At 44.7% G+C, this 13,723-nt stretch overlaps 1 protein-coding gene across 1 annotated transcript in view; it reads left to right on the top strand.

Moving 5' to 3' along the window:
* chd7 (chromodomain helicase DNA binding protein 7) overlaps positions 1–11,086 on the top strand; it is a 95,327-nt gene extending 84,241 nt beyond the window's left edge. The window contains exons 29-41 of the mRNA XM_084732261.1: positions 112–227; positions 928–1,348; positions 1,711–1,919; positions 2,071–3,075; positions 3,421–3,587; positions 3,910–4,164; positions 4,548–4,718; positions 5,421–5,654; positions 5,758–5,979; positions 6,146–6,289; positions 6,428–6,532; positions 6,733–6,913; positions 7,827–11,086. Of these exons, the coding sequence (XP_084588387.1) occupies positions 112–227; positions 928–1,348; positions 1,711–1,919; positions 2,071–3,075; positions 3,421–3,587; positions 3,910–4,164; positions 4,548–4,718; positions 5,421–5,654; positions 5,758–5,979; positions 6,146–6,289; positions 6,428–6,532; positions 6,733–6,913; positions 7,827–8,854 (4,258 nt within the window). The 3' untranslated portion in view covers positions 8,855–11,086. The remainder of the gene's footprint in view (positions 1–111; positions 228–927; positions 1,349–1,710; positions 1,920–2,070; positions 3,076–3,420; positions 3,588–3,909; positions 4,165–4,547; positions 4,719–5,420; positions 5,655–5,757; positions 5,980–6,145; positions 6,290–6,427; positions 6,533–6,732; positions 6,914–7,826) is intronic.
* Positions 11,087–13,723: the final 2,637 nt, after the last annotated feature.

Genomic DNA, 13,723 nt, shown 5'->3' on the forward strand with positions numbered 1-13,723 from the left:
AGTTCTTCAAATATCATAGATGATCAGTTGGTGAAATGTATTTGTACATGTGTCTGTGCTCCCGTGAAATTAAAATCTTGAATTCTTTACCTGTCCTTCCAACCTCTACAGTGAGGATGAGGATCCAGAGTACAAACCACTGCGGATGCCTTTTAAAGACGACATGGACGACTTCACCAACTCTCCGCTGGATGACAAAGACGACACTGTGGAAGGTGAAACAGAAGGTAAGCTTTTAAAACACCTTTAGCCCTTCTCCCTCCATCTCTGGATGAATTCAGAGTAACTTAAAAGCTATGTAATTGAATGTGAACCTGTTTTTTTTTATAAAAATTAGGTCAGATTTAGGGAAATAAAACTGTGGTTGTCTTTAAACACCAACTGAAACAACAGCCCAATACAATTCTGCAAAATCTCATTAACTGATTTAAAACCTACAAAATGACAGTTTTAATGTAATGTAATGATTATTGAAAACTACAAAACTGAACAAGCTTTCTCTGACTGTAGAAATGTCAGTTAATCAGTCATTTCTCCCACTACAATTAAACTGTCAGTGCCAAAGGAACTTGTTGCCTTGACTCTGAAGACACAGTCGTGTTGAAACGTTCGTCTGTTTGCACAATTAAAGGCTGCATATTTATCAATGTGCTCCAGTCCCTTCTGTTCTCTGGAACTTGGTGAGATTTTCACATTTCTGTAACAGGCAACAAGGTCCAAAAATGAGGTGCAAACTGTAGAGCTCTGAACTATGATAAGATGACATGAGTGACTCTTGGTCATGTATGGTTTAACCCTGATTAAAACACTACATTCACCTCAAGCCTTTACTCCAAACATGTAGCTCAAGTGTTGAAATGACAACACATCATCTTTTTACTCTCTTTTTACTCTTCCTCTTCCCTTCTCCTCTCTCCTCCTTTGTAGCTAAATCAGGTGAAAACGGTCAAACTGCACCCACTGCGGGCGGAGCTTCGGGCTCCAACGAGCGTCTCTATTGGCCGGCAGCCTCGGCTTTGACCGCCCGCCTGCGCCGCCTCATCACGGCCTACCAGCGCTCCAACCGCAGAGAGCAGCTCCGCCAGGAGGCCCTCAACCGTCCTGATGGTCGCAGGCGAAGACGCAGGGACTTCATGCCTTCCATCGCCATGGTTACAGATACAGGTGGAGGGGCAACTTACATCCAAGATGGAGCGGGGGTGTTCATGGCAGAAGGAAGCCCTTATCTGGCTAAAGGAGGTGCTTACTTTGCCAAAGGTGGACAGTTCATGCCAGAGGCATCGCCAGTGATGACCACTAGCTCCCTGATGGCTGATGGAGCCATGTACTACAAAGAGAGGAGACAAAGGTAGTGCTGTGTTTTATGTCGCATCATTACAAGGTTTATTTATTTGTATATGGATACATAAGAATATTTAAAGAATTACCTTACAGCAGGCCTATTCATTAGGCAGCCTTTTAATAATGGCAGTCCAGCCCTTTGATAATTTAGGAATATGAAATAAGTGTATATAGTTTCTTCAAATGGAAGGGGCCAATTAGCACATTCATTGTGTATGTCTGTCAAGTACATACTTATTATTTTAATAAGTTTTAATTCAAGCTCTTTAAGCAGAGGATTTAGGAGAGTCAAACTGAATGAAAAAAACATAACTTGTGAGCAAAATTGAACCTATTCTCAAACTTCTATTTTTTTTTAATCTGTGTCAGATGGACTCGTCGTGAGGAGGCTGATTTCTACCGTGTAGTGTCCACCTTTGGAGTTGTCTTTGACACCCAGCGTCAGAAATTTGATTGGGCACAGTTCAGGGCCTTTGCTCGACTGGACAAGAAAACTGATGAAAGCCTGGAGAAATATTACTACTCCTTCATCGCCATGTGTAAACGGGTCTGCAGAATGCAGGTCAAGACTGAAACGGGTAAGAGGAAACAAATATCACCTGAGGTCACTGCAAGTCTTTTCATCATATTGCGCAGTTGTTCAGTTTGGGGTCAATTAAAGGAGAACAATTTTCTGACATGATATTTTGTTGATATTGATGTTAAATTTTCTGCCTTTTCCCTCCTCAGAACTCCCAGACCCGACCTTGATCATTGACCCCATCACAGAGGAGCGTGCTTCTCGCACTCTGTACCGTATTGAGTTGCTCCGCCGCATCCGAGAGCAGGTCCTCCCCCATCCTCTGCTCTCTGAACGCCTCAAGCTCTGCCAGCCCTCCCCGGACCTCCCTGAGTGGTGGGAGTGTGGCCGCCATGACCGGGACCTCCTCCTGGGGGCCTCCAAGCACGGCGTGAGCCGGACAGATTATCACATCTTGAATGACCCAACCTTGGCCTTCCTAGAGTCCCACCAGCGCTTCACCAGCCAGCGAGGGGCCAGCATCAGCGTGGGAGCCCAAGGAGAGATCACCAAAGCTGGGATGGGAGCAGCAGAAAGCACCTCTGCACCCCTTCTCACCCCTGCAGAGCTGGCGAGCGCTGCAGCTGCCGCCAAAATCGCTATTAACGCAGCTAAAGAGGAGGAGGGAGAAGGGAAGGAGATGAAGACGGAGGAAGGGAAGGCAGAGGTGGAGATGAAGATGGAAACGGAAGGAGATGCCAACAACATTCCAAGTACCAAGACTGAAACTCCTGCTGAACAGAAGGAACATGAGGGAGACGTCAGAGAAGGGAAAGATGAAGCTTCTGCTTCACCAAAGACAGAGGTGAAGAAAGAGGAGGAGACCCAGCCAAAAGTAGAAAAAGAGGAGCTGAAAGAGGAGCAGAGTGGAGAAGGAGAGAAGACTTCCAAGCCAGCAGATGACCAAGACAAAGACTCAGCAGAAGAGAAGACGATTCCGGTCGACTCTGTTGGGGACCAGAAGGAGGTGAAGACTGAGCTCTCAGAACAGCCTGACTCATCTCCTAAAGCACAACCGGGACACAAGACTGTAGAGGAGGAAGACGGAGAGGAGAAGGAGAGCCCAGAGTCTCCTAAATCTCCAAAGTCAGCTGAGACGGAGAAAAGCCCAGAGGAGGAGGACGAAGAGAGGATGGATGAAGACGACAAATCAGAGAAATCCTCTCAGGCTGAAGGTAAGAGGAAAATTTACTGCATTGACGTTAGCTTGAAGGGAGTCAGAGGCATTGATGATGACATGAATTTCTAAATGTAGCTTCTGTACATGATAATGTCTCAAATGTCTCTTCTCTTGTTTATAATAATCCCTCCTGTTAACTGGATTATTTGTCCTGGTTGTCGTCACTGCTGACACCGCACTCGGTCACAGGCTTATTTCTGGCGTTTCCCCTCATGACTTGGCAGTGTTTTAATGAGTTCCAGGGGCGAGAGAATAAAATGAGTTTGCATCCCTTGATAATGATTCTGAAAACCCTTTCAAATTAAGAGCGGCAACATGACTTCTCCCTCCCTCCGCACAGCGAGTGCTGCATCGGAACAGAAGAACTTTGACGAGGAGAGCATTGCGTCTGTCAGCACGTCAGCCCAGAATGAAACCAGAGACGGCTTCTGCCCCGACGACCTGCCAGAAACGTCTGCACTGCAGGCCCTGCAGGAGCGCTCATACGGCTTCTCATTCTGGCCGAAGGTGAGTCTCAAATGAAGTGGACAAATAAAGGCCCATTGCTAATAAAAGCTGGGTTACAATAGGTAGTTTCCATTCAGAGCAAGAGAAATTATGAGCATTTGTCACAATTTTGAAATTTTATAAGATAAACAATCCAGGGATCTGCAACCTTTACTATCAAAAGAACCATTTTTGGCCAAGAGGGGGGATTTACGTAGGAGTTGTGGCTGAGCCAGGGAGCGTCAACCTCTCAGCTCAGTGTCATTCCCCGGAAGTCTCCCTTAAAAACTGTTCCTGTCACTTCTACCAGTCAGTCACCTCTCCGTTCTCTCCTCCCCCTCAGGATCGAGTGATGATCAACAGGATGGATAACATCTGCGAGGCCGTCCTGAAGGGCAAGTGGCCTGTCAACAGACGCCACATCTTTGACTTCCCCAGCAACCTGTTGCCAGGGCACGGCTCCACGGTAACCACAGCGGCCGTAGCCACGGCGACCGAGAGCCCGCTGCAGAGGCGGAGCCTGGCCGAGCTGACGATGGCCGGCATCCACACGCCTTACAGCGGCAGTGAAGATAAAACACTATCCCCACAGGTTCATGTGAGTGTTTGTGCACACAAACAGCATCAAACCCTCAGATATTTGACTGTTGGTGCCAATTTTCCTGACAGAGATCCAATGAGTTTTTCAAATATGAACTAAATGATTTTTATCAATTCAGAAACTTTATTTTTACTTGAGTTGTCCAAAAATCTGAGCTGGTTTTAAGCTCTAGATACATTAGGTACACTGTAATTACACAGCAATTATACTTGTAGAAACCCTAGAATTAGCCTATTAGCCTTCAGTTTTTCTAAATAAAGATACCACTGACATCATTAGTGCTAATGGTTACCAATAGCAATACAGCGGCATGCTCCTCTGTGAGATGCTGTCGTTTGGCAGACCCAGGTGTGACTGATGGCCTGATGTTGATGTTGCAGGAGGACGCTCTGGGCCTGACGGTACCTCGACAGAGGAGGAGGAGGAGGAGGAAGATCGAGATTGAGGCGGAGAGGGCGGCCAAGAGGCGTAACCTGATGGAGATGGTGGCTCAGCTGAGAGAGAGTCACGCTGCTGCCGAGTCCCAGAGCCAGGCCATAGACCTCACCAAGGTGCTCATACTAACACACTCAGTCCATTAGTCTGATTCTTAAAGCAATAGTTTGGATTATTTGAAGAGTGGTTGTATGAGATACTTATCCACAGTCAGCATATTACCTACAGCAGATGGTGGTCGACGCCCCCAGTTTGGAGAAGCAGCAGGGGTACTGATGTAGGAAGCTGAGCAATGTACTGCTGTGGACAGCAGCAGAATGTATTTTAGATACCAAAAAGGGTTAGGTGTACTCTAGTTAGAAACTGCAGTTATAAAATCTAATATCACTCTTTCTAAAGCCACTAGACTCCATTGATAAAAACAGTAATTTTACCTCACAGAAGACAGGAGTTGCTGGTCTACTGCTCCCTGTATATATTAGTTTATTTATGTTGTGTGACTGGTGTGTTAAAGAGACAACAATTACTTTTTTTTCCCCGATATAGTTTGGTGGCTTTGGAAGGAGCAGTATATGACTTGTAGAATGGCGGTTTCTTGTCAGAAAAGGCTGTCTGACAACTAGTTTACTTGGTGAAAATATTCTAAATCTAGTGTAAACTTGATATTGGATAGACAATTCCGTCACGCAGCCCCTTTTTTAAAAAACATGAATTTTCCCTTTAATCAGAACCTGTATTGCCGTACTACCAAATCTTACAGTAATGATTACATTCAAAGTAAAGTTCATGAACTAAAACTGATGTGGTTTGCTGTTTAGGGTATGCATCATCACCACAAGGCCTCTCCCTCATTGGCTGGCTTCCCCAGCGCCCTGGTGACAAGCCCCTCCCTCAAAGCCCAGATGGAGCTTCTGCAGCAAGCCCCGACCTCCGGACACAGATCCAATGGCTCACTGGAGGCCGACCTGCCCATCATGAGGAGGCGGCGAGGCCGCAGGAAAAATGTGGAGGGCCTGGAGCTGCTGTTTATGGGCAACAAGAGAGCAGGAGGGGTAGGGGCTGTTTGTGTTTCAATGGTTTGTTTTAAAGTTGCGCTGACACGGAAGACAGTACCTACATTAATTGTTTTTCTCTGTGTCCCTTTTGAACATCCAGGATGATGCTGAGGAGACAAAGGTTCCAGGTGTGGAGGGCGTTCAGAGCTCTGCCCGCGCCCACAGACCAGTCGCTGTCCCTGAGCAGAGCCCCAGCGCCAGATCTCTGGCCTCCGGCAGTCTGGAGGAGGAAGAGGCCGCAGCAGCAGTTTCCAACAAAGAGCTGGGAGAGTGGTTGAGACAGCACCCGACATACACCATGGACATGGCTGGATTCACACCAGTACGTCATCCTCTTCTCTTTAGCTTAGTTATTCCTCTTCACCGTTCTTTGTTAGTGTGAACCATTTAAGTGTTTGTGTCCTGCTTATTCCTGCTTTCTTCTTGTTCAGCAGTCTTTCTCTTTGCCACTGATTATTCACACCTCCCTTTCTGTTTTGTGATAACAGAAGAGCAGCGAGGAGTTACTGCTGTCTCAGTTCTCCAAGCCCAAGCAGAAGCGCCATCGCTGTCGAAACCCCAACAAGATCGACATCAACACCCTGACTGGAGAAGAGAGAGTGCCTGTGGTCAACAGACGCAACGGACGCAAGGTGAGCTGACATCAGAATACTCCACTCAATGCAGCTCAGGACAAGTAACTTGTCAAGGTCACTCTGTATGTGATGTATCTGTCTTTCTACATGAATCGACGTTCCAATAGAAACTCATTTCATCTTCTTGTTCCTCAGATGGGCGGGGCCATGGCTCCACCAATGAAAGAGCTTCCCAGATGGTTACTGGAAAATCCAGAGTTTTCTATTGCTCCTGATTGGACAGACATCGTCAAACAGTCGGTTAGTAACCATTAACAAAACTTATGAGAGTAATACCTTTGCAACAACTTTTTTTATTTATTTCACTGCCTCTGTACAAAATGTTTCTAAATCAGTTGTTGGTTACAAATGAAAATTGTTGCATTATTAACCAAATTTACCAGTTTGGAGTTCCTTTGTAATTGAAGTTGTTTTTAATCCTAAATTCCTCCTCCACACAGGGTTTCCTCCCAGAAGCCATGTTTGATCGCCTTCTGACCGGCCCTGTAGTCAGGGAAGAGGGTGTCCGTCGTCGCGGACGACGACCCAAATCTGAGATTGCCAAGGCAGCCGCCGCTGCCCAGGCAGCAGCAGCAGCTCAGGCTGCCCAGGCTTCACTGGCCTCCGCTGCTTCATCTGCAGGTACTAACTGCTGCTGAAACAACCAGTCAACACAGATAATATGAGGGGAAATGTTACTATTTTACATTGTCTAACTTAATTTTCATATGTTATGGGGATGTAACAATAGCAAAACTTCAAGGTACAATAATACCATGAAAAAAAACAATATCAATACATTTATTTAAATACGGAAAGAAAAATGACTTTATTGTCTATCAAATGTATAAACAGATGTGTTTGGAATTTTTGGTTGGTATAAAATTAGTTTTCAACTAGAGATGTTGCAAGATAAAAGTATTGACAATATCCATGATATTGAAAAAAAATGAAATATTGATATCACATTAATAATGCTCATAATATAATGAAATAATCCAGCACCTTAAACATATTGTATTTTTTTAAATCAGTTGTTTTTGTTTTCTTTGTCTCGCTTTGTAGCTAGTTAGTTGCCTGAGTGTACGCTTACCGATGCTGCATGAAGTCATGTTTGTACAGTTCATTTCATTTTCAATTCATTTTCCAAAAAAGAAAAACAAAGTTACAGATGAATTTGACAGCTATATTGCAATAATATCATCAACTTGAATTCTTTCGACAACAAAACCAGAAAAATCAGGTATTGTGACAGCCTAACCATGTGAAAAAAACAATTGCAATTAATGCTTGAATCATGTATGTAAAATGCAAAACAAAAGCAATGCAGCAGTCCTTTTATAAAATAAAAATAATAAAATGAACCATGTAGTATCATAGATGTTATCACAGTCCAGTACATACTGAGGCATGTTTTTTGTTGCGATATTGTGATATTCTGCAAATCAATTTCTTAACATCAGTCTGTGTAGGAGCTCTATACTTCACAGCAGTTTGTGTGTTTGTGCTGAAAGCTTTGTTGTAAACCTGCCTGTGTTTGTGTGTCTGTGTGTAGGAGGCATCAACCCTCTGCTGCTCAACAGTCTGTTTGGAGGGATGGACCTGTCGTCCCTCCAGAGCCTCCAGTCTCTCCAGTTGGCTGCTGGTCTGATGGCCTTCCCTCCACCCACTGACCCTAAGCAGGCTGCTGCCAGCGCAGCCGCCGCCTCCATGCTGCCCCTCATGCTGCCCGGCATGGGAGGCCTGCCCAATATGGCCGCCGCCCTCCCCAACATGTTCAGCCTGGGCGGGCTGTTTGGTGGCAACCTGGCCACAGCAGCAGCAGCCGCCGCAGCTGCATCCAACTCCACCATCTCCTCCGCCGCCGCATCAGGGAACACCAATGGAACGATGGAGGGGGAGAGCGACGAGGCAGGGACCATGAAGAGGAAGAGAGAGGGACAGGAGAAAGAAGATGGAGACGATTGCGATGAGGTGGTAGATGATGATGAGGAGGCGGAGGGAAATGAGGGAGAAGTCAAGAAGGCGAAGAAGAAGAAAGAGGATGATGGAGGAGCGGAAAATACAGAGAAATCAGCTAATGACGTTGCTGCAGCCGCTCAGATCCCAGCTGCCGATTCGTCAGCCGAGGCATCCATCAACGGTGATGCAGCCGCTCTGCTAGCCGCCGCCGGCATGTCGGCCAACTCCCTGGCGTTCAACCCGTTCCTCCTGTCCACCATGGCGCCCGGCCTCCTCTACCCCTCCATGTTCCTACCTCCAGGCCTCGGCGGGCTCAGCCTGCCCGGCTTCCCCACCGCCTCTACCCTGGCCGAGCTGCAGAGCGCCATGGCTGGAGCGCTGGGCGGCAGCGTGGCCACCGCAAACCCCCCAAGGGATGAGGAGGAGAAGAAGGGGGCGCTGAAAGCTACAGAAGAGGACGAGGACGAGGAGGGAGGAGAGAGTGACTTGGCCGAGGACAAGGAGGGTGGAGCGGAGGAGGAGACGAGAGGCGAGGACTCAGCCCTTGAGGACGGAGGCATGGTAGGAGAGGAGGAGGAGGCAGCGGCGGTGGCGTCTCCACAGAAGGACAAGAGTGACTGAAATCAAATGTGACTGGCCTTGAACATTTCCTCACCTCTGCCCTCCCCCGTGCTCCTCCCCCCCACCACGTTTACACGCCTCCACCAGAAATATCCAAACTATTATGATCCTGTTTTTTTTTTTCTTTACATTGTTGTTGATGATTTCTCTCTCACTCTTTGTTGTTGATTTCTTGGCCAGGTATATTTGCTATGCGTCAGAGAGGACGAGGTGTGTGTGTGTTAAGTTAAATCTCTCTGATCAATAGTGTAGTCAGGGAAAATCCTCACAGCCGAGCTCGGCTCCTCTTCAAAGACTGTTTCTTTCTCTCCGGTTGGCCTGTGTGCACTGTGAGCAGTGCACCCACATGTTTCTCTCCCACAATCCCTCAGAAATAGGACTTCACGGGGTTCCGATAGTACTATTATTATTATTAATATTATTATTGCTGCTTTCAGCTCTCAGATCTTTATTTTTTATTTTTGCTTCCTCCTCCTTTGTCTCGACTGTTTTGTTGTTGTTGGTTTTTGGCAGCATCTCATCAAAAAGATCAGTTCTCAATAAACAGCATTACAGCTGTCTGTCTGACAAAGCTGCTGCAAAAGGAATCGTGGGTAATGGAGTTGAGCTGTTCTGTTTCAGAGCAGGTGTTTTTTAGTTCTCACATATCAGACCAGGGAGACTCTGAGGAGGAAAAACCGGACTGGCCTAAAGCTCAGTCTCACACACTGACTACCACAACACACACACACATATCCCAACACATACTTGATCGTCAGCCGCACACACACTCAGACATTCTGTTAAAGTCCGCCACTACACACACTAACCCCCCACCTCTCATAACCCTCTGTTCTGTGACTGTTTCTGGGACTTTCTGGGTCCCCGCAGCTGTTTTCCTTCGAGTGTATGCGTGTGTGTGCTTGTGCGTGTGTGCGCGCACACTGAACCAATACTGTTAGAAACCCAGTCCCACACTGTTTGAATACCAGTCTTGAATCTTTCCACTGCCACGCCTGAATCCTGTCTCCTTCTCTCTTCCTCGAGGCGGCCGGCTTTCAGCGCAGGAGTGGCAGGCGGGCTGGGTCTGCCGCCGATCGGGCCTCCTGATCGGTCCGCTCCATGCAGCCGAAACCGGCCCGTCCTCGTGTGGAGGGTGTTCTGTGAATGGGTTTGGAGCTGTGGTCCACACAGGGATGTGTTGTTTCAGGTTTATTCTTTAAAGGGGGCACATGAGATGGTTGATTTTCCCGGTCGCTGCCACATTCAGATCCTTTTTTTTTTATTTTTATTATTTTATTTTTATTATTGTTTTTCCTTAAGATCCCGGTAGTTTCAGACCAAGTGCTGCTCCCTAGTGACCTTCTCTTTAAAGACTGTTTCTCTAGTCACACACACTGACACCAGGCCTGGCCAAAACAGGACTGAGACACATTTTCAACAGAGTTGGAAATTCACAAGTTTCTATATGAAGTTCAACTCTGGTCGCTGAGTAAGTTTTGAATACTTGAAAAGTGCGAGCGGCGCTTGATTTGTTTCCTTTTCCCGAGGCCAGTTCAAGTGTCTGAGATGATTCAGGCGCCGTGCGTGGTTCAAATATTTGAAAAGTACATTCAAACACACACTGTGGCCAGGTCTTATTAACATTTGCTATCACAGCCAGCCCAGCAGACGCAGAGACGGAGAACTGAGGGGACGGAGGAGGGACAGCTCGGTTTTGACTCCTTGGAAGTCGCCCTCCCTGTCAAACACTTGGTTCTCCTTTCTAATGCTGAGACAGCAATAACCAAGGCAGCTTTTGAATGTTCCAACATCACTCTCCCAACACACACACACACACAGACATACATATACACACACACACTATATGAATAACCACAAGTGTCGTATGAATAGAAAAACAAAACTAAAACTGTAAATGATGACAAATAAGTACTGCAATCAATTTTGTCTCACTCTGTTCCTGTTGATGCACTGGTGTTAAAGAGTTAAAATAATCAGGTACCTTTATTACTTAGCTACTTTTCTTGAAAAAAATGGACTTTTTGTTACTTTTAGCCAGCAAGCTGAAGAGCATTACCTCAAAATTCTTATCTAGCCTTGAAGTTTACAGACATACCATGTAAATGTTTTTTTTCCTCTTTTTTTGGTGTTTGTCGTTTTGTTTTGTTTTTTGGAGACATCATGTATGATGAATTGTAGCTATGATGCTTTTAATAAAAGTGAATCATGATATTCGCCTAGGAAACCAAACCTCAGCTTGCATCTCATTATTTGTTTCACTCCTCTCTGTGTTTTGGAACATTTTCTGATGGTTCTTAGTGGAATTTTTGTTTTCTAGGGTGAGATCAGACTGGAGCACGATTGGAACCAGCTCACTAAAAAAAACAGCTGATTGATACTTACTGCCCCGCTGCTACACACAGTGTTTTTATACTGACTTGAGTTTTGTGTGTGTAGATTTGGTCCCACTGAACGTGCAGCTTTGTCACATTCCAGATCACTTATTTTAGATTCTCTTTAGTCCGGCAAGAATCTGGTGATACAGTACACATCACAATACAGGGATTCAATTCAGTATATTGCCATACTGTAAGCTATGTGATGTATTGCTTTTTTATTCTAATTTTAGGACAAGTATTTTATAAAAAATAGACCACCTCATGTATTAAGTCTAAGTCAGTGTGTCTTTTTCATGCAGTCAGAACAGTGAAGATGGAAGACACTGCTATCTATCCATTGGAGGTTTAAATTCAACACAAAACGAACCACTGCCACCAATCTTTGTTTATATCACAATATCGCGACAGAGTTTTGAGAATCAATACAGTATCAAAACGTTGCAATACTCAAGGGTATCGATATTTTCTTAAACCCACACTCTTTTAGTCTACTAGAGTGAAAACCAAATGGTAAATTCTCAAGATTCACTCCAGAACAACTGAGGGAACTCAGCTGGTGAACTCTGAAAAGTGGATCTGAGTTAAAGGCACCCTGTAGAGTTTAAGAATGTTGTCTTTTGTTATCAGTTTGCTGTGTTGTGTCACTGATGCCTGACAAATGTGTCAGGTGCATTTCCTTCATAAAATGTTTTCAAAGCCAACAACTATCAAACCATGTACCATGATGAGAACATCAGTGGAAAAAAGTTGCAACAGTGTGTGAAAGTAACAATATGGTACAAAAGTCATTGTGATTGTTTTGATATTGAAATTCTGTGATCCAATTCAATTTTACATTAATTTAAAAAAAACTTAAAATTTTGATGCAACATATGTTGAGGTCTGTACCAAACAAATGTCTTTCTGGAACAAGATTTTTATGCCAGGACATCTCTGCAGCACTACAGTACTTCATTTTAATACTGTTTGTTATACTTTTTTTGCAGTGATTTATTTATATTCAATTGAATACGGTACAAAGACGATATTTAATGTTCAACCTTTTTGAAAATGTATACTCATTCTGAATTTGAAGCTTGCAGCACATTTTAAAAAATGGGGAACAAAAGATTGAGTGTTCAAAAACACCAGTTAGGAACATGCCACAGGTAAACAGGTTCACTGGTAACAGGCGACAGGTTCATGATTTCTTATTAAAGGGACATCCTCAAAAAGCTCAGTTGTTCTTCACCATCTACAATCCATAAAGTTATTAAAATATTAGAGAATCCAAAGAAATCTCCACAGGTGAGGTTTTAGGCAATGGTTGAGGGCAGCCGCACGTCACATCCCATGACCACACCTCCCTGTCAAACTCTTCATCACAGGTTAGTTAATTATGTTCATGTGTAAATGACGTGTGCCGATTATGTCTGCAGATCAAAATGAATCAGAAAAGAGTGTTGGTGATGGTGGAACTATAGTTTTTACTATATAAATATGTATTCCTACCATAAAACACCTGTTTTTAGAATGGAGTTTGGTTCAACTGCACCAAAACAGCAAAATAAAGTGTCTTAACCAAATAAAGAGAAACAGATGTCTGAAATATATGACCTGAAAATACAATAAGGTAGTTGTATAGATCATGTTTGTCCACTTTGATGGAGGGAGACTGAAAGGAGCCCTACTTCTTTCATTTTCTATGTAACAATGCTGAATAGCTAAACAGCGATACAGTTTTCTTATTTTATGCGTACCTGAATTGGTTGCTCATTTTTGACTCCTCAGGCAGCACTGCTTTAAAAATCAACATGATTGTATAAAACATGCTCCATGGACTCAGGAGCGCTTTGGAAAACAGACGTCAGTAAACACAGTTTGTCAGTGCATCTACAAAAGCAAGCTAAGACTGAGAGTGGAAAAGTGTCTGTGGTCTGTGGCCTGTGGTCTGTGGACGAGTCCACATTTCAGATTGTTTTTGGAAACCATAGATGTCATTTCTACCCGGTTAAATTATCCTAAATTATCCTTTACTGACCCACTCCTAAAAAACACTGCTTCACAGAGCTACTAGTGGTGAAAAACACCACTGGGTACCTTTAGGGTTATTGTCTCAAACCATACAGAAAAACTTTGTGTGATTCTTCACAAGTATGTCATTACTGTTTCCATAAAATAAAAGCTTTAGGCCGACCCTGTTTCTCTGACCTGGCAGAGGTTTTCACACTGTGAGGTGCACGTCCACAGGAAGACATGGCAGAGACATGAGGCAGTGATGCTGTGTGAGGTGAAAGGGACAAATGCATCTTTAGGTTTGCAGCTTAGACTTTCCATGACTGTTATTCTCAGTGTCCATAAATCCAGAACAGGGACTCTGCTTTCACTCATCACTGCGTCTGAAAGAAAAACTTCTCCTGAGCTCAGAGCAGGACTTGATGTTTGGCCAACATCACCCAAGATGATTCAGAAGCCTGCTGCTGCCGTTCCAGATGAGTCAAGATCAATT

This window comes from Lutjanus erythropterus, chromosome 12 (assembly GCF_056507025.1).
Source record: "Lutjanus erythropterus isolate fLutEry1 chromosome 12, fLutEry1.hap2, whole genome shotgun sequence".
In the NCBI taxonomy this organism is placed as follows: Eukaryota; Metazoa; Chordata; class Actinopteri; order Lutjaniformes; family Lutjanidae; genus Lutjanus; species Lutjanus erythropterus.